We start from the raw sequence: 20,491 nt of genomic DNA, 5'->3' as shown, positions 1-20,491 counted from the left end.
TAACTCACCACAGTTTAATGAGAAGGGTGTGCTTGAAAGGATGCACATAACTCTGCAATGTTAGAATATATTGGAGAGAGTCTCCGTCTTAAATCATTTTCCACACACAGTCTGTGCCTGTATTTCGTTTTCATGCTAGTGAGGGCTGAGAATCCCCTCTCACATAGGTACGTAGCTGCAAAGGGCATCAGTGTCTTAACAGCTCGATTTGCCAAGGCAAGAAACTCTGAGCGCAGCCCTATCCAGAAATCTGGCAGTAGCTTCTGATTAAATTACATTTTCACAGAACTGCTTGTTGCAATTTCGACTTGTTCAGATATTGGTAAGTGGACTGGAGGCAAGGCATGAAAGGGATAACGAATCCAGTTGTTTGTGTCGTCCGTTTCAGGAAAGTACCTGCGTACTTGCGCACCCAGCTCACTCAGGTGCTTCGCTATATCACATTTGACATTGTCCGTAAGCTTGAGTTCATTTGCACACAAAAAAATCATACAATGATGGAAAGACCTGTGTGTTGTCCTTGTTAATGCAGACAGAAAAGAGCTCAAACTTCAGGCGAGAAAAAACATCACCCAGATAGGCCAGTTGTCTGAGAAACTCGGCATCATGCAAGCGGTCAGACAAGTGAAAATTATGGTCAGTAAAGAACATTTTAAGCTGGTTTCTCAATTTAAAAAAACATGTCAATACTTTGCCCCTTGATAACCAGCGCACTTTGGTATGTTGTAAAAGCGTTACATGGTCGGTGCCCATATCATTGCATAATACAGAAAAGACACGAGAGTTCAGGAGCCTTTTAACAAAGTTAAAAATGTTCACTGTAGTGTCCAAAATATCTTTCAAGCTGTCAGGCATTCCATTTGCAGCAAGAGCCTCTCGTGAATGCTGCAGTGTACCCAAGTGGCATTGGGAGCAACTGCTTGCACGCGCATTACCGCTCCACTGTCTCTCTGTCATGGCTTTGCGCCATCAGTACAGATACCAACACATCTTGACCAAGTCCATTTGATGTCACAAAGCTGTCCAGTACTTTAAAAATATCCTCTCATGTTGTCCTGGTTTCCAGTGGTTTGCAGAAGAGGATGTCTTCCTTAATTGACCATCCATAAACGGAACTGATATATACCAGGAGCTGTGCTAGGCCCGCCACATCTGTTGGCTTGTATGCGAAGCAGTAATTGTTTCAAAACATCTCCTGCCATGTCACTGATGCTTTGTGAAACGGTGTTTGATGAAGGCATTGTCTATACAGTTTTTTGGGCCTTTTCCCCCAGCATTGTCCCAGCCATATCTGCGGAAGCAGGAAGAATTAAGTCCTCCACAATAGCATGGGGCTTGCCTAGCTCACCATATAAAACGCTTCTAGCCCCTTCTTATTAATGGTATCTGTTGATTTTTATACATGTCTTACTACTAAGTTGTCTTTATTCTCGCTCAAAAAACTCCTGTGGCTTATTTTTCAAATTGTTATGTTTAGTTTCTAAATGTCTGCGCAAGAGTGAAGGTTTCCCACGAGAGAGTAACGGTTAATGTGATTGGGTGTTAATCTTTTGACTAGGCTACCTATATTTGACATTGTTATTTCGCTGAACAGATGGTTTAATTGTATTTTTGGCAGTGAAATGAGGCTACTCAGGCAAGAAAAAAAACTCACCTAAATGTATAGCCTGTTGTTTTGTGTGTACTATTTAATGAAGATGCCAGGTGAGGACTTGTGAGGCGTCTGTTTCTCAAACTAGACACTCTATTGTACCTCTTGCTCAGTTGTGCACTGGGGCCTCCCATTCCTCTTTCTATTCTGGTTAGAGCCAGTTTGCGCTGTTCTGTGAAGGGATTACTACACAGCGTTGCACGAGATCTTCAGTTTCTTGGCAATTTCTCGCATGGAATAGCCTTCACTTCTCAGAACAAGAATAGACTGACTAGTTTCAGAAGATAGTTCTTTGTTTCTGGCCATTTTGAGCCTGTAATCGAACCCACAAATGTTGATGCTCCAGGTACTCAACTAGTCTAAAGAAGGCCAGTTCTGTTGCTTCTTTAATCAGAACAACAGTTTTCAGCTGGGCTAACATAATTGCAAAAGGGTTTTCTAATGATCAATTAGCCTTTTAAAATGATAAACTTGGATTAGCTATCACAACGTGCCATTGGAACACAGGAGTGATGGTTGCTGATAATGGGCCTCTGTACACATATATGTAGATATTCTGTAAAAAATAAGCCGTTTCCAGCTACAATAATCATTTACAACATTAACAATGTCTACACTGTATTTCTGATCAATTTGATGTTATCTTAATGGACAAAATAATTGCTTTTCTTTCAAAAACAAGGACATTTCTAAGTGACCACAAGCTTTTGAACGGTAGTGTACATACCTGAAATAACAGGATAAAATGATGAGATGGAGAAATGTTAGTGGTGTTCAGTAGTAGATATTCTCCAAGATTGAAGAAGAAACCTCCAAGAACTCACAATCTCACTAATGCTCCCATTTGACGTCACAGCGCCCCCTAGTGGCAGTACTAATATACAATATTTTAAATGCAAATTCCTAAGAGGCCTAGAAAATTCTACAAGGGACGGCCCCATAAAATTACAAACGAAATAAAATGTAAAAAATATGTCACAAACAGCACTTGGCGGTCCCTTTCTGTGAGCTTGTGTGGACTACCACTTTGCGGCTGAGCCGTTGTTGCTCCTAGACATTTCCACTTCACAATAACAGCACTTAGTTGACTAGGCAGCTCTAACAGGACATACATTTGACGAACTGACTTGTTGGAAAGGTGGCATCCTATGACAGTGCCAAGTTGAAAGTCATTGAGCTCTTTAGTACACTGTCAGCAACGGGTGTGGCTTAAATTGCCAAAGCCATTAATTTGAAGGGGTGACCACATACCTTTGTGTATATAGTGTATCATACGTTGACTAAAGATGACGTACTGACTTCAATTGTTGTGCTACATCATGGGTAAACTTTGGCCATCATCTTTCAGCTTGAAGTATTGGATTTGCTGGTGTGGGCATTTACTCACATTTACATTTTTACATTTTAGTCATTTAGCAGACGCTCTTATCCAGAGCGACTTACAGTAGAGTGCATACATTTTATTACATTTACATACTGAGACAAGGATATCCCTACCGGCCAAACCCTCCCTAACCCAGACGACGCTATGCCAATTGTGCGTCGCCCCACGGACCTCCCGGTTGCGGCCGGCTGCGACAGAGCCTGGGCGTGAACCCAGAGACTCTGGTGGCGCAGCTAGCACTGCGATGCAGTGCCCTAGACCACTGCGCCACCCGGGAGGCTGGCGCAGTGGTCTAGGGAATTATCAAGGTAATCACAGAATTATCAAGGTTATCCAACCTATGTATAATCAATCAATAGCATTTACTGTAGCCCATAAAACCTACAGTATACTGTTTTGTATTTATTGTTTTACATTAGAATATAGAGTAGCCCAAAGAACAAATAGTTAGAGCTGCACGTCCCCCATTTCGTTATATATATATTTATTTTTTTTCTCTCCCATTTCGTTATTTGTTAGCAATTGTTTGGGAATAATGCAATAGGCCTACACAATGCACAGGTAGAAAGGCATGCCTATCTGTTTTATTGCGTAAGAAATAGGTCCTCGAGATGAACTTTTATGAACTTTAGCCTACTCATCATCATGAATGAGTTTTTCTCTTCAGGGACAGACTGACATGGATTACACCAATAAGAGAGCCTCCGAATTAAAAATAACCAATCACCGTAATCATGGGCGGTTCCTGATACGCACCAGGACCTACAATAAAACTCTGAACTGTTCCTACTTCGAATCATTTGATAGATTGTAACATTCTGGATTCACATTCATTTCAGATATATTTATTGAAAAGATAAATGGAGGATAAAGGCGAGGACAGACACGCTGTAAAATACTACCGATTGTCGGAAATCGAGGAACGAAATTCATTCAAGAGTACATGGATTATAATCAACCATAAAGTCTACGATGTCACCACATTTTTGGAGGAGGTGAGAAAATTGTGCTACACGAATTGTTCATTTTGAACCTTTATTTAAGGTTAGGTACGTCAGTTAAGAACACATTCTTATTTACAATGACGACCTACAGGGGAACTGCCTTGTTCAGAGGCAGAACGACAGATTTTTACCTTGTCAGCTCGGGGAAAGTTTTCGTTTAATGTCCTAACGCGCTAACCACTAGGCTACCTGCCGCCCCCAATGTTATAGCCCATCACATTGTACTTTATATATTCTTATCCATAATAGCCATAGTCAACAGGTCAGTATTTCTAAATAATTATCCATGGCAACATTTCGTACTATTGTGTGCGAAGTCAATAAATACATTTTCATTACGTGAGGATAGGGAGAACGACGCACGAACTTTAGAGGGGAAAAAAGTATCTTAAACGCTTGATTTGTTACCCGAACAATCAGCCTGGCCTCAAGAACGACACGTAACACAGTAAACATAATCAGTCAAATTAGTATGATAGCCTATGTTATGTTTGGTATGGTTACGTAAGGCAAAAGGTTAATTAACTAGAGTCGATTGACGCACCTGTGCATCACATGGTGATGTAACTTGTAATATTGAAAAGCACCCTGTGTGTTTATGCTAGAGAGTGACCATTTATTGTAGTAGTGGCTGCAGTGTAGAGCTCTTCACGGATACACCAATACCTGAGACCAGATCCGGGACGAATCTGATATGATTGTCACGGTCTCTGTGTGATTTCTTTTTTACTGACTTGTTCGGAAAGACCCATACAGATCTGAATGTGACTGCTGCATTAGAGAGGGAGAGAAATGGCATATTCGGCTCTTTGATTTTCATGAATTGTGCGTGTCGCTTGTCGTAGAGCCTCCGTATAGGGCAAAAGTTAGGAGATATCTAATCAATGGAGGAAGATGGAATTCAAAGTTAAAGGAGAAGGATAGGCTACAATGACCAAGAGCCAACAACTAGGCTGCTACTTTATATTTTGAATGTAGTTGTTTGTAACTGTGTAGGACAATAAAGTGCATGCAGCCTCAATTAGCCTAGCTAACTAACTTAACTAGCTTCTCCTGGTTTGATACAGTCAAGACAGGTACTACGTAATCATATTGGATGATAAATGACATAGCTATGGCAGCTATTATTCTACTATATTGCGAGTAAGCTTGCTTAGTTGCTGTCTCTTTCTCCTTGTTCCTGTGTCAAGCACACACATTCAGTCGCCTACACAGACAGCACGGCCCCTGCTACCGCCTCTCCCTCGTGCTTTATCAGCTCTGGTTAATAAAGTAGCTTAAAATTGGACTTTTCTGCTTCTCTCACTTGGACCGAGTCTGGCCCCGACCAGGCCTATACGGAACGAGTGTAGTTGTCCTTGGGTCTGTTCGGAACGGGTCTCTATATATTTTTTACATTTTATTTATGCATATCGGTCTGGATGGGAAAGCCCTAGGTCCAACTTTTTGGACCCATAAAGGCTACTAGGCTGCAGTTTAAACCCCTCCTTTCACAGCCTTTTTCTACACATGAGAGGATCCGGACAAGAAAGTTGTCAAATTGTCTGTAAAACCTGACCCATATGAACTACAAACTAATATGTCACCAATATCGAAAGGTCAGACTCCCGTGAACACAAAGGTGTCGGTTGTTCTGCTACAATACACACAAGCTTCAGGGGAGTCATCTGAAGGTAACCCAGTACCAGGCTGTACATTTTTTTTTTTTTTTTTTAAATGTATGTGCATGGTGGGTAAAATGTGCCAAAGTAACGTGACCAAACATTGGTATAAAAAAAAAAAAATCCTACGTCTTCTTATATCTCTCAGCTATAGGACAGACAAAACTTTCGTTTTTGCCATTTATATAAATGTTATTCGATGTGTATCGATGGGCTATAGCAGTAAAGGCCAAATTCAATGTTTCATTAAAAAAAAAGTATATACCTAAAATTCTAAATCAAGTGGCTAAGTTATACATTTTATGACCATCTTAAAACAATTCCATGATCTAAGGGTTTAGACTTACAGGGTTACGCCAAAAACGAAAGGAGCGTTTGGTCGGGGAGGATAGGTTAGCATATAACACGATTGTCTAACAACCAAATGGTTGCGTGTTTCAAATCATATCATGAACAATTTTTGCTAGGCAAATTAGCAACTTTGCAACTACTCCTTTTTAGCTACTTTGCAACTACTTAGCATGTTAGCTAACCCTTACCTTAACCCACAACCTTCAATTTATCCCCAAACCCCTAGCCTAGCTAACGTTAGCCACCTAACAAATTGTACTTTGCAACATATATTTAACGTCAGGCAAATTTGTAACATATTGTACAATTTGCAATTCGTATCATCTGAATTGTAATTCGTAACATATCAAATGGATGATGGACATTCACAAATTTAATCTATACCAAACGAAACGTAACATACCGGATCATACTATCTGAGTGTCACAGATTTACATTTACTATGTTATGTCTACCCCTGGGTCCAGGTTAGTACTATAGTGAGTAGTGATGGGGGGGTAAAAACGATACAGATACATATCGGGATATTATTTTTGACAATGTATCGTTTTGACAATATTGCAATATTATTTTTGCGCTAGTTGCATCAAAACTCCAGTATTTTTTCATTCGTAGTTTGTTCTGACTGTAAAAACTTGTTTTCTCTTGGCCCTCTGCAGCAGACATATGGTGAGCAATATATTTGGAACATCGAATCGCAATAAAATCCCAGTATCTAATCGCAATAAATGTCGAATTGCAATTAGAGATGGGCATTTTAACTTTTTTGGCTGCATGATTTTTTTAGGGAGTAATCGGCCCGCACTGGAATTTTTTTTGCGCATTTATCAATATGCCAACCGTGTGCAACAATGGCTTATTTATGATAACCATTACAGATAAAGAATCCTAAATGCTAAATGCTAAACCCGTTTCATGTATGTCGCAAGTCACGACTGAATGTTTTTTTTAATCCTTTTTTTTTCATCAGAAATGCCTTCTGGAACATGTGAACTTTCATGTCCATTAATAACAGACTTGTATGTCATCTGTAAATACGAATAAAATTGTTAAATTTACGAGCCTTGTTGGTAAACCACAGAAAAAGTAAGCAAACTTCCCACTAGCCATGTTTGGCTGAGATAATGAGTGGGCTGGACATGCTGATAGAGGAGTTCAGATTGGTCTGCCAAATAGGAGGCTTCTGTCTGTTTGAGCTCAGTCTGTGCTAATCCTGTCGACAACGCAGCTTTTTTTTAAATGTAGCTGCATAAGTGTTGCTCTCCACTTTCTGGAGGATCAAGTTTTGAAATCAGTGGAATTAGAGTATGATAGCTAAGGAGATGGAGAAAACACCTATTTCCGGATTACGTCTTCAAACTAAGGGTATTTGTGGCATGGATCCGTAACGGGGAGACGCGTCCATCATGCATGATGATGTATACGGACGGGTAAGATAGTCTAGCTAGCTCCATTTTCAGATATTACACTAATTTTGACAGTGGTTTCATTTCAAGCTCAAGTGTACTGTTAGCTAGCTAATGTTAGCTGGCTGGCTCCCTAGCTAACGCTACGTGTATAACGTTATTATTCATTGTTGTTTAACTAGCTAACGTTAGCTGGCTGGCTTGTGATGTGTGTGATATTACATGGTTACCTGACTAGGTTCATTGTTTACCTAGCTAGCTACATATCTCTAGCTAACATGTACTGTTAGCTAGTGTTAGCTGCCTGGCTCCCTAGCTAACTTTAGCTAGCGTTGTGATGTGTGTGTAATATTACATGGTGTTTACCTAGCTAGGTTCATTGTTTAACAAGCTAGCTAGTTACATGAATTAAGCTAAAGTGTACTGTTAGCTAGCTAACATTAGCTGGCTGGCTCCCTAGCTAATGTTGCGTGTATGGTGTTATTATTCATATCCCCGATCCATTAGCTTTGCTAGTTAGAGCCTAATGTTAGCTAGCTAACATTGAACTTGGTTGGTCAGCTCCCAGCAGATTTATGCAGGATAGTAATGACATGATTTGGCACTGTTCATTGTCGTTTAACTAGCACACGTCAGCTAACGAGCCAGCCACCTAGCGTGTGTGATCTTACATGTTGTTTACCTAGCTAGGTTCGTTGTTTACCTAGGTAGCTAGCTACATGTCTTAAGCTAAAGTGTACAACATCTGTTAAATATGGCCAGGGTCAGTAAACGTCAGCAAAAAAGCATCATGGAATTGTTGCCAGCAGAGCTGGTTAGGCTGTTTTAATGTTATCCAGAGGTAAACAAATCATAGCCCAGAGCGTAAAGTGTGCTCTCTGAATGCGCCGAGAACGAAACAAGATGGGTGGGGCTAAAGCTTAAGAGGGTGTGAACAATGCTGAATGGGTGTTGACAAAGAAGAGCTCTCTCTCCGAAACACAAATGCCATTTTTCGCAAAAGTGAGTTTACAAGTTAATCAACTTTCAAAGCAGAGTTACTTTCCCATTGTTCCTCAAATGCAGTGTATGATATACCATTTTGTAGCTCTGAGTCTCTACTTTCATTTTGCTACATAAGACCGAATCCAGGTGGCGAGTCATTTAAGATTAATTTATTGAAACAAGATATATATATATTATAGAAGACGATCTTTAAAAAGGTAGTAACCTCAGCAGTGTGGCACTTGCTTGTAGAAGCCTATGGCTGTGCAATGGCATAGCCTTGTTGTTAATTTAGCAGACAACTCTTATTTCCCATCCTTATCACAGTCAAGACACACACATTTTATAGTAAACGACATGATGTAATATAACAGAATAGTACAAAGTGACGCACATCTCGCGTCTGGAAGTTATTCTGAGGGCTAATTTAAAAGTGGCTCAATTTGGCGATTTTGAAATACATTTTTCAGAGTTACAAACCAAAATCTCTAATTTTCGATAACCAGGCGTTTGAGTTTATTCTGCATGTTCTTTTGGAATTTAAAAAAATGTATTAACAATTTCACATTGAACACTGCATGGGGATGAATTATGGCCATGACATCTGTTTGGTGAATAGGCCTAGGCTTAGTAATATTTTTGCGTATTTTCAGTGTGGAACCGGTTCTATGTTTACACAATTGAGTGAGCCACAGAGGGAAAAGGGAATTTATGGAGCAGAACTGTGATGCTTGGCTTGGTTTCTTTTTAGTTGTGTCCTGCAATGCACATGTATAAATAGAACGATAGAGTTAAAGCAAATTAACGTTGTCTTCAAGTCAACATTTAGACCAAATAGTTTTTTAGTATTTGAAGAAAAATATGATCTCTGGTTAATGATTGAGTTTTGACGTCAGTTCGATTGTTCATGCCCATCCCTAATAGCAATACATATCATATCGACACCTACGTATCGTGATAACATCGTATTGTGAGATCCCTGGCAATTCCCATCCCTAATAATGAGTGATCATAACCATCATCAATGTCGTTTTCTCTCCTGGGTTTCTTTGTACTTTGGATAGGCCTAGTTTATTGTTATTACAATGTAGCCTATGGACAATAAGATAAGGGCAGATAAAATAGTATCAAAATTAGACAAGTAAAGCAGTCAGAAAGCTATCTGATCCGTCCTTTGAAAGACTGGGTTCAATCGAGGACACTGAATATCCCCAACAGCTGGCAAGTCACAATTCCCATCTGAGTTCACACATTGTCCTGGTTACAGATTAAATGAATCTTTGGATCAGATAGTACAGGGTAAGTAGCTCAGAGGTGAGGAAGGAAGGTCGCTGGTTAAAGTCCCAGTTTGGGTGATGATGAGTGGGAACTGAACTGACAATTGGAAGGCTTCTGGTTTCAGACCATATCTACTACTGTTTTACCCTTAACTTCTCCAGAGCTATGCTGTTGCTGACCCTGGGTTCCCCCAAAATATAGTGTGTTTGTTTCTGGGGATTGGAAGCAGAGTAGTGAAGAGCAAAGAAGTACTATTCTACATTGTTCAATTTGAGTAGGGTAAATAATAGCATTCAGTTGGGTTTTCACGAGGCTACCTTACACGAGTTTATAGGGAAATTTGGGGATTTCTTATTGAGGCAAATAACACTCAATAGGTCAAGCATGTCAATTATTATTGTTCCATGGTTTCAACCTGTTGTGTACGGTCTCCAAATATAGGTGTGTGTTCAAGACCTTTTCACAAGTTTCTATAATGTTATACAAAAAAATGCTATACTTATGTGTCTAGAATAACGTGTGTAACTAGCAGAATAGGTTTTGCTGAAAGAGGATTTAAATATGATTTAAACTTGGATACTAAAATTACAGATTTACGTAATGTTGTGGACACCCTAGTCCAGTGGTTCCCAAACTGTGCCCCCCCCCCCCCAAAAAAACAGGTTTTAAGGAACTCAGTCTTTATTTCAACTTACTTTTGAAAGTTGCATTAGTAGAGTGCACAAGGTGCAGTTAGGGCTGTGGCAGTCATGAACTTTTGTCAGCCGGTGATTGTCAAGCAAATAACTGCCGGTCTCACAGTAATTGACCATTAATTAACCTGTTTGGGCTGCAGCCCGACACCGGTACACTTATGACAACAGCCAGCTCAAGTGCAGGGCGCGAAATTCAAAATATATATTTTTTAAATATTTAACTTTCACACATTAACAAGTCCAAGACACCAGATGAAAGATACACTTCTTGTGAATCAAGCCAACATGTCCGATTTTTAAAATGTTTTACAGGGAAGACACAATATGTAAATCTATTAGCTAACCACGTTAGCAAAAGACACCACTATTCTTACTCCATCAGTTTTTGACTCCATCAGTAGCTATCACAAATTCGGCCAAATAAAGATATAAATAGCCACTAACCAAGAAACAACCTCATCAGATGACAGTCTGATAACATATTTATTGTATAGCATATGTTTTGTTCGAAAAATTTGCATATTTCAGGTATAAATCATAGTTTACATTTCAGCTACAATCAGATATTGCACCGAAAGCAGCCATAATATTTACAGACACCAACGTCAAATACCTAATTACTCATCATAAAACATTTCTGAAAAATGCATAGTGTACAGTAAATGAAAGACAGGCATCTTGTGATGCCAGACAATATTTCCGATTTATTAAGTGTTTTACAGCGAAAACAAAATGTAGCGTTATATTAGCTTAGCTTAGCACAATAGAAACACTTGGGCGCCGGCGACTACGACAGATATATGAAATAACATCATAAATTGGGTCTTACTTTTGCTGATCTTTCATCAGAATGTTGAACAAGGTGTCCTTTGTCCAGATGAGTCGTTGTTTGGATTCAGAATGGCAACTTTCTCTCTCCATTTAGCAAGCGCGCTAGCCGGGTTGCACGGATCTCTCTATGTAAACAAACGGAAGAGAACGGAACACGGTAAAACTCCCGAAAAAATTTCAATAATCTGATGAAACTATATTGAAAAAACATACGTTACGATGATATGGTGACATGTATCAAATAAAATCAAAGCCGGAAATAATATTCGCCTATAACGTCAGCAAAACAAAAGGCAACCCCACTGTCCAAATTGCGTCCTTCAGAGTACCGGAAATTGGGTGCACGTCATTCCAAGAGGGTTTATTCCATCCCAGATCGAGATAATCACCTCCTTTCTTCTCTCACAGCCTTCTTGACACCCAGAGGAAGGTGTATGAAGTGTACGTAGACTCTTACGTTCATTGCCCATTTATAGGCAGGAAGAGGAAGAGAGCCTCGGTTTCAGACTTTGAACTTCCGGGTCAGGAAAAGTGCTGCAGAATGAGTTCTGTTTCACTCAGAAATAATTCAAACGGTTTTAGAAACTAGAGAGTTTTCTATCCAATAGTAATAATAATATGCATATTGTACGAGCAAGAATTGAGTACGACGCCGTTTGAAATGGACACATTTTATCAGGCTACTCAATTCTGCCCCTTGCAGCCATAACAGGTTAACAAACACATACTCCTGGCTTCCACACACAGCCTACAAGCCACTGATGCAGACCTTTTGGAACATCTTCATTTTAAAAAGTCAAATCCATTTAATATAGCCTACACATCACAATCAATCCATTTTAGAAGTGTCTAAAGAAAATAGTCTATTTCAGAAGAACAGAATAGCATACTTTAAGTTGTCCTGATATGGCTTTGCCATATGGCTGTGGGCTACACTAGTTCATTAAGCAGACAAGATTTGCTTAGAATTCCGTGGCATTATTTGTAGTAGAATGTAGAATACAATTGAACATAGCTGAATAAAATAGAAAGGATATTTTCTCCAAACGATTTCCAAGGAAGTGCGCACATTCGGCTATTCTGTGTTGAGCAGTTAACAAAGACACAGCTCCTCCTATATGCTTAATTTAGTTGTGATACAAATATTGGGCTATATGTTAACATTTTTAATACATTCTAAGGCTGCATGATTCGATTAATGATTTGAAAAAAGTTGCATGAAAGGCATGCGCTCTGTTTTGTTTCTTGTGCAAGCTGCGCACACTTCATCAGTCTCTCATTCACAATTTTGACAAGCATTTGATAATATTCTCACCCGGCCTTGAATTTTCCAGCGGCATTCCCCTTGTGTGGCCATAATGCCCCCGAAAAATGCCTTTTGCGGCCAAAGTTGCCATTGAGCTGAATATAATAATTATAATTCTCTTCTCCCGGCTGCCGAGCTCCGAAGAACCTCGCTCACATGGCTTTCTCAGATTTCTAAATTTTTATTAGCCAATGCCCGTCACTTGATGGGGTCCTTTTCACAGGCATATCAGCTAAGTAGGCTACAAGTGAAGACAGACACATCGTGGACGCAACTGCATGCGTCCCTCTTATCGAATTCCGAGGTGCATATTGAAGATGTTAGAAGAACTGTCCACATTTAGCCTACTTTTTGTCAGACAACAAGATGAGTAGGCCTAATAAACAGCAAAACCACTAGCCTATGTCAATTTACTATCCCCCATAGTACCAAACTTGACCTATTCTATTGGTCAATAAATATTCCAAACATACACTGGGACAGTTGTGGGATGCTATAGATCCCAAATGAATACAACCACTCATCAAAAAACCTTTTTAAAAGCAATGAGGCTGATGCAACAGATCAGAACATTTAGCTTAAAATGTTGATAAACTATGAGGCTATTTCTTCACATTATAAGCTCAGCAATGCACACATCGCAGTAAGCTATATGTGTGACTGTTCTGAAAAGTGGCCACATGTGATTCATGTATTGAATTAATTATTATAAAGGTGCATTTTTATGGTGTAAATGATCTTCCCCAAACTTAACTCACGCGCTGCCTATGTATACCAGTTAGACTCTACACTGGTTGTAAGTTGTTTGGCCATTTTAGTTATGATACAAACCTTATCAAAACATATAGGCCTATGGGCTAGGCTACATGAGGTGTGCATCATTCACAAGTGATGGGCTAATATTGTCACCCATCAGATCATTTTTTATTTAATGTTGTCTTTACATATACTAAATAATGTGTGAAATTAGTTTTGATTTGGTTCATTTTCATGCCAGCCTGGTGGGCTATACTCCTGTTGTAAGTTGATGCAATGTGCTTAATATTAGGAAAGTTGATAACAAATATAATAGGCCTAGCCTATAGAAAGCTGATGGAATCCTCTTTTTAATAAAGACCATCAAAATTCTGTTCTCTCACACAGTTGCATAGCCTATAGAAAAGTTGCACAACATCATGGGCTCTCATGAAGTGTTTGGTTAGATTACATTTGCATTAATATTAGAGGGACAATAGAGTGCCAAGTACCAGTCTGTCAGCCAGTTTGGTACTAATGACCATCAGCAGCATCCGAGCTTGGAGAAGCCTAGTTACCGTGAATAAACGGTCACCTGGAATTTGACTGCGGTCATGACTCATGACTGGCGGTAATACGGTCACCGTAACAGCCTTAGGTGCAACTTCGAAATTGGGTAGCGCATCATCAGTTTCTCGTCATTGCATACCATAGCTATTTATAACTTCTCAGAAATGTTCAGATCAACTAGCCCATGTCAGCTAATGTTTTTTAGCTGACATGGGCTAGTTGTAATGTTTGTCAGTCAAATATATCATATGAATAGTCTGAACACAGAGAACCACTGATCGAAGATGTCTATATAGCTACAGCTTAGTATCAAGGTTTAGTGCAAAACAATGGGAATGGACACCTAGAATGCGTTTTAATAAGCCTAAATTGCATAAAAGCAATGATTCTGACATGTATATTACAGCACCCAGGTGGAGAGGAGGTCTTGAGAGAGCAGGCCGGCGGCGATGCCACAGAGAGCTTTGAAGATGTCGGACACTCATCAGATGCCAGGGAGATGGCTGCCAACATGGTCATTGGAGAACTGCATCCAGTAAGCACTCCTTCCGTACCTTACACATGTTCTTTTTTAATAAGCTTTAAGAAAACTTTTGCCTCTGGGGGTGCTCTTGAGCCAGAAGGGGTCCGTCCCATAAATCATCAGAAATTGGACAATTCTGTCATTGGACAGAAAGGGGTATACACAGTGATGTTGTAGTAGTAAAGAAAATAGGTGGGTAAGCGCTAATTGCTGTTCCCGGTGAGAAAAGTAACGCCCCCTAAACTTTTCAATGCATTTTTACACTAAAGGTGGGTAAACGTAAGCAAAATAAAAAAGGTGCGTAGCTCGTGTTTTACGTACATTTACCCCCCACTACACCACTGGGTACACCTTCCCACACCCATGAGCAAAAGGAAACATTGTTTCCCTGAAAGATTTGTGGTTTCATCAAATTGTCATGAGATAAATTATATAATATTACTATTTATTTTCTTTATGAACCATACAGCCAATATTCCACCCAAAATTTGATGTCACAATGAGTGACCTAAGCAACTTTGAGCGTGGTATGATCGTTGGTGCCAGGCGGGCCGGTGCCAGGCGGGCCGGATCCAATATCTCAGAAACGGCTGCCCTCCTGGACTTCTCATGCACCATTCTAGGGTTTACGGAGAATAGTGCGACAAACAAAACATCCAGTCCTGTGGGCAAAAGCAAGAGAGGTCGAAGAATGGCAAGAATCGTGAACTCTAACAGGCAGGATACAAACAGGAAAATAATGGCGCGGAATGGCATCTCGGAATGCACAACTTGCCGGTCCTTGTCACGGATGGGCTATTGCAGCAGACTGATTTCACTCCTATCAGCTAAAGACAAGAAAAAGCGTCTCCAGTGGGCACGTGATCACCAACGCTGGACAATAGAGAAGTGGAAAAACATTGAGATGGAATGGGCTGGTCACAGCATGAATGAACTGCCGTCCGATCTGCAGCAACTGCATGATGCCATTTGCGTCAGCATGGACCAACGTTTCCAACAACTTGTAGAATCGATGCCCTGAACAATTCAGGCTGTTCTGGAGGGAAAGGGGGGTCCAAACCAGTACTGGATGGGTGTACCTAATAAACTGGCCACTGAGTGTACAGCTCTGGAAAAAATTAAGAGACTGCTGCAAAATTTTCAGTTTCTCTGGTTTTACTATTTACAGGTATGTGATTGGGTAAAATGAAATTTGTTTTATTCTATAAACTACTAACAACATTTCTCCCAAATCTCAAATAAAAAATTGTCATTTAGAGCATTTATTTGCAGAAAATGACAACTGGTCAAAAGAACAAGATCTTGGATAATGCAAAGAAAATAAGTTCATATTCATTTTTAAACAAAACAATACCAATGTTTTAACTTAGTAAGAGTTCAGAAATCAATATTTGGTGGAATAACCCTGATTTTCAGTCACAGCTTTCATACGTCTTGGCATCCCCTCCACCAGTCTTTCACATTGATGTTGGGTGACTTTATGCCACTCCTGGCGCAAAAATTCAAGCAGCTCGGCTTTGTTTTGATGGCTTGTGACCATCCATCTTCATCTTGATCACATTCCAGAGGCTTTCAATGGGGTTCAGGTCTGGAGATTGGGCTGGCCATGACAGAGTCTTGTTCTGGTGGACCTCCATCCACACCTTGATTGACCTGGCTGTGTGGCATGGAGCATTGTCCTGCTGGAAAAACCAATTATTCAGAGTTGGAACATTGTCAGAGCAGAAGGAAGCAAGTTTTCTTCCAGGACAACGTTGTACGTGGCTTGATTCATGCGTCCTTCACAAAGACAAATCTGCCCGATTCCAGCCTTGCTGAAGCACCACCAGATCATCAGCGACCCTCCACCAAATTTCATAGTGGGTGTGAGGCCTACAAGCCACAGTGTCTCGCACCCGCTGTGAAATTTGGTGCAGGATAGGTGACGATCTGGGGGTGCTTCAGCAAGGCTGGAATCGGGCAGATCTTTTCAGTCTCCTGAGGGGGAATAGGTTTTGTCGCGCCCTCTTCATGATTGTCTTGGTGTGCTTGGACCATGTTAGTTTGTTGGTGATGTGGACACCAAGGAACTTGAAGCTCTCAACCTGCTCCACTACAACCATGTCGATGAGAATGGGGGCATGCCCAGTCCTCTATTCAACTGGTAGTTTGTTTTAATTAATCCCAGAGAAACAAGTAATTTATAGGTTGTATTTTATTTCAGAGTTAGCAGGGCAAGCAGGCACAATTCATCTCTCTTTGGAAGCGTGGGACTAGATTGTTAGAATACAGATAAAAACAAAACACCCAGACAACCATTAAGTTACTATTAGACAGCGACCGCACAGGCCCTTGCACAATACCAGCTCACAGTCTCACGTCAGAATTAGACGCTCATTTATTTTTATCAAACATCAACTTTCAAAGTGTTTTTAAGGTTAAATGTAGGCATTAACGGCACAATTTTAAGGTTATGGTTTGGGATAGCCTTAAAACAAAAATGTCAAACAAATTTCTATTGCTGGATACAAACTTGCAACCTTTGGAATCAGAGGCAGATGCTTACACCCCTCCGCCATCACCGTCCTCAACGCCCTAGCAAAATCGAAACCTACTTGAAGGTAAGAGTGCTCACTTACCCCTAGTGGCCGGTTTCCACATACCCCAATGTCCTCAGACATGGATGAATACTGACTTGTATCACGGGTGACCTGGTTGGTCTTCCTGTGACCTATTGGGTGTGAGGCGCTGCTCAAGACAAGTCTGGCACTGTGAGTGGAGTAGATTGGCTGAACACAACAGTGTAGGGTATTGTGATTGTGTTTTCCGCCCTGTTGTCTTCATTGAATGACATTGGCTACCCTTTCATTCTCTGTATGTCATCTTGATTGAATGCAGATGACCATGATATTATGTAGGAAGTTTCAGTGGTCCCATAGTTCTGCTAAAATAGACACCTGTTAGATTTCACAGCATAACATGTGTAGGCTACATCATGGCAATGGTATGCAAGATAACTCTTCATTTACATTCGATATATTTGTTTAATTAATCATTCTGGTTTCAGTTGGCTGATGTGACACTTAATTGCAAAAAAATCTGTCTAGTTTGTTTTGGTAGACTGCTCTGCTGCTGAGGATAGAAATAATTTAGTTCTCAGCCTTACATCTAGTGTATTCTAAAGGGGAAGGAATACCTGGTCCTATATTTGTTGAATACCTGCCGACTCTCATAGCATAATAAACAACCTTTCTCTTTTCCTCCCACTCTCCCCCTCCTATCTCCCTCACTCTCTCGTGTAGGATGACCGACTGAAGATTGACAAACCTTCAGTAAGTAAAACGAATTCATGTGGATATCAGGCAACTGTATCTCAAATGTGACAATTTACGCTACTCATATTCCAGCACACACACTAAGCTGCCTTACTCGAGAGTTATTTTGAAAACGCCTGTAGTTGACATTTACAGTGTATCATAAAGATGGGCCTACTCAGAGATACTGAGACATGCATGTAAATATTTGTGGACTTTTTTTATTTTCTTGCAGGAACAACTCAAGGAAACCTCTAGGTAGGCACCCCTGATGCTTTTTTCAGTGTCTTGGTTTTAAATAAATTACAATTAATCTTGCACGTTTGCATCTGCATGAGTAATGGATGCTTCAGAGGCTTGTTTGTGTTTATGTAAGCAAATGTGCTTCCTCATGTTTGTTGAGAAATGTATGCCCTCTGCTCCAGCTTCTCCAACCTAATGTTTGTTTGTGTGTGTATACCAGAGGGGTTGGGTAATAGCAGATGACACTTTATTAATCAAGACAGTAATGTATATCTTATATTTGTTGCAGTGATCTAATGGGGAACCAACATTGCTTTTCTATGACATTTGCGTTTTATCACCTTTGTACCCTTTCAGCTGACGGTTTTACTGATGTATTGTATCTGAGCTCTTGTTCCTCACTCCTCAACAGTTGGTGGACAAACTGGTTGATCCCTGGTTTGGCTGCAGCTGTCGTCATGGTGATGTACCAAATGTACACGTCGGAGAAGTAACTGCGCCATCCGTTCGTCACCTTTGCAAATCATAAGTCAATCAATATAACTGGCTTCAGAATGACAGCTACAGAGCCTGCGTTTGATCCCTGAGAAACTATTGCTGCCTTTTGGGGATTTGTACAGCTCATATGCAGTACTACAGTACACAGGATTAATTTAATGTTTTTCATCCAATCGCTCGGCATCATGTCAATGAAGGCATATAATTTTGTTATTGTGTTAACCTTCATTTTCTTGTCCTGATTTACATATTGATAAATACAGTTGTGAAAAAGTAAGTACATCTCCTGGATTTTTATTTTAATATTTGTTTTTCTTTTTTTTTAGATATTTGGACAGATGGATATGTAATCTTCACTTTAACACTATTGACAGATAAAGGTAACCTAATTTAACCAATGACACTGAATGATTCCTTTGCAATCATTTATTCATAAAAAAATGAACAGAAATGCAATTCCAGTGCAGAAAAAATAAGTACACCCCTAGCTTCAATAGCTGGTGTTGCCCCCTTTTGGCTGAAATAACTTAATGTAGTCGTTTTTTGTAAATGTCTATCAGTCTCTTACATCGAATGGGATTCATTTTTGCCCACTTGTCTTTACAGTACTGCTTCAACCGTGACATGTTCGAGGGCTTTATTGCATGCACGGCCTGCTTCAAGTCCCCCCACAGCATTTCGACAGAATTGAGATCTGCGCCTTAAGTCGGCTATTCCATAAACTTCCATTTCTTATTTTTGAGCCATTCTGCTTGTGTGTTTTGGATCATTGTCCTGTTGCAAGATCCATGTTCGGTTCAGCTTCAGCTTTTTGACAGATGGCCTCACATGCTCCTCAAGAATTCTCTGGTACAATATGGAATTCATGGTTGACTCAGGGCCTGGCCAATTTGCCATCATTGAGGCAGCAAAGCCGCACCAAACCATAATGCTACCGAAACCCATGCTTTACGGTTGGTAAGAGGTTCTTCTGTTCAAAGGCAGTGTTTCATTTTTGCCAAACATGGTTTCTGGCATTGCAACTCCACCTTTGACTCATCTTTCCAGAGCACATTGTTCAAGTAGTTTTGGTCTTGATTTTCTTTTTTGAGAGAAGAGGCTTCTTTCTTCCTGACCTCCCATGTAGGCCAAGTGTGTGCACACTCTTGACAGTTGACTCATGCACTTCGACATTAATTGTGGCATGAGAGGCCTGTAGATCCCTTGATGTTTCCTTGGGGATCTTACATTTAACATTACATTTAAGTCATTTAGCAGACGCTCTTATCCAGAGCGACTTACAAATTGGAAAGTTCATACATATTCATCCTGGTCCACCTGTGGGAATTGAACCCACAACCCTGGCGTTGCAAGCGCCATGCTCTACCAACTGAGCCACACGGGACCATACCATAATAATCTTAGACTTCTATGGTTGGTTAAGACCAAACCAGACCAAGTTTCTAATCTTTATGGAAGTCTGGACCCACCCAAGTTACACTCTATTGATTTTCTAATAATTTCCACCTGTTCCGGTGCACCTGATTCTTCTAATTTTAGCAATTTTATGTGATGGTAAAGGAAATTCGATTTGTTTATTTTAATTGCATAACAATTTTAACACTTTGAAAATGTTATGTGATTTGTTAGATTGGGTTACCTTTATCAATGAATGTAGTTGGAATTTAGCTCAAATAGCCATATTTACATTACACATACAGTACCAGTCAAAAGTTTGGACACACCTACTCATTCAAGGGTTTTTCTTCATTTTTACTATTTTCTACATTGTAGAATAATAGTGAAGACATCAAAACTATGGAATCATGTAGTAACCAAAAAAGTGTTAAACAAATCAAAATATATTTTAGATTCTTCAAAGTAGCCACCCTTTGCCTTGATGACAGCTTTGCACACTCTTGGCATTCTCTCAACCAGCTTCACCTGGAATGCTTTTCTAACAGTCTTGAAGGAGTTCACGCATGCTGAGCACTTGTTGGCTGCTTTTCCTTCACTCTGCGGTCCAACTCATCCCAAACCACCTCCATTTGAGCTGTTCTTGCCATAATATCGACTTGGTCTTTTACCAAATAAGCTTA

The 20,491-nt window shown here is 40.1% G+C and overlaps 1 protein-coding gene across 1 annotated transcript; it reads left to right on the top strand.

Annotated features, from left to right (window-relative positions):
* The first annotated feature begins 3,808 nt into the window (after positions 1-3,808).
* On the top strand, positions 3,809-18,690 carry LOC120027739 (cytochrome b5-like). Its single transcript, XM_038972745.1, has 5 exons — positions 3,809-4,030; positions 14,263-14,391; positions 17,661-17,690; positions 17,908-17,930; positions 18,328-18,690. Exons 1-5 carry the CDS (start codon positions 3,896-3,898, stop codon positions 18,407-18,409), a joined length of 399 nt encoding a protein of 132 aa, XP_038828673.1. The 5' UTR covers positions 3,809-3,895; the 3' UTR covers positions 18,410-18,690.
* Positions 18,691-20,491: the final 1,801 nt, after the last annotated feature.

This window comes from Salvelinus namaycush, chromosome 33 (assembly GCF_016432855.1).
Source record: "Salvelinus namaycush isolate Seneca chromosome 33, SaNama_1.0, whole genome shotgun sequence".
NCBI lineage: Eukaryota > Metazoa > Chordata > Actinopteri > Salmoniformes > Salmonidae > Salvelinus > Salvelinus namaycush.
Note: the sequence above shows the minus strand (reverse complement) of the source record. Positions and strands in the feature narration are given on the sequence as shown.

Excerpts from the sequence above, each read along its gene's own strand:
- LOC120027739 (XM_038972745.1), top strand. The coding sequence starts at position 3,896 with ATGGAGGATAAAGGCGAGGACAGACACGCTGTAAAATACTACCGATTG. Across the intron at positions 4,031-14,262 it reads TCACCACATTTTTGGAGGAG|CACCCAGGTGGAGAGGAGGT; the intron begins GTGAGAAAATTG and ends TGTATATTACAG. Across the intron at positions 17,691-17,907 it reads TGAAGATTGACAAACCTTCA|GAACAACTCAAGGAAACCTC; the intron begins GTAAGTAAAACG and ends ATTTTCTTGCAG.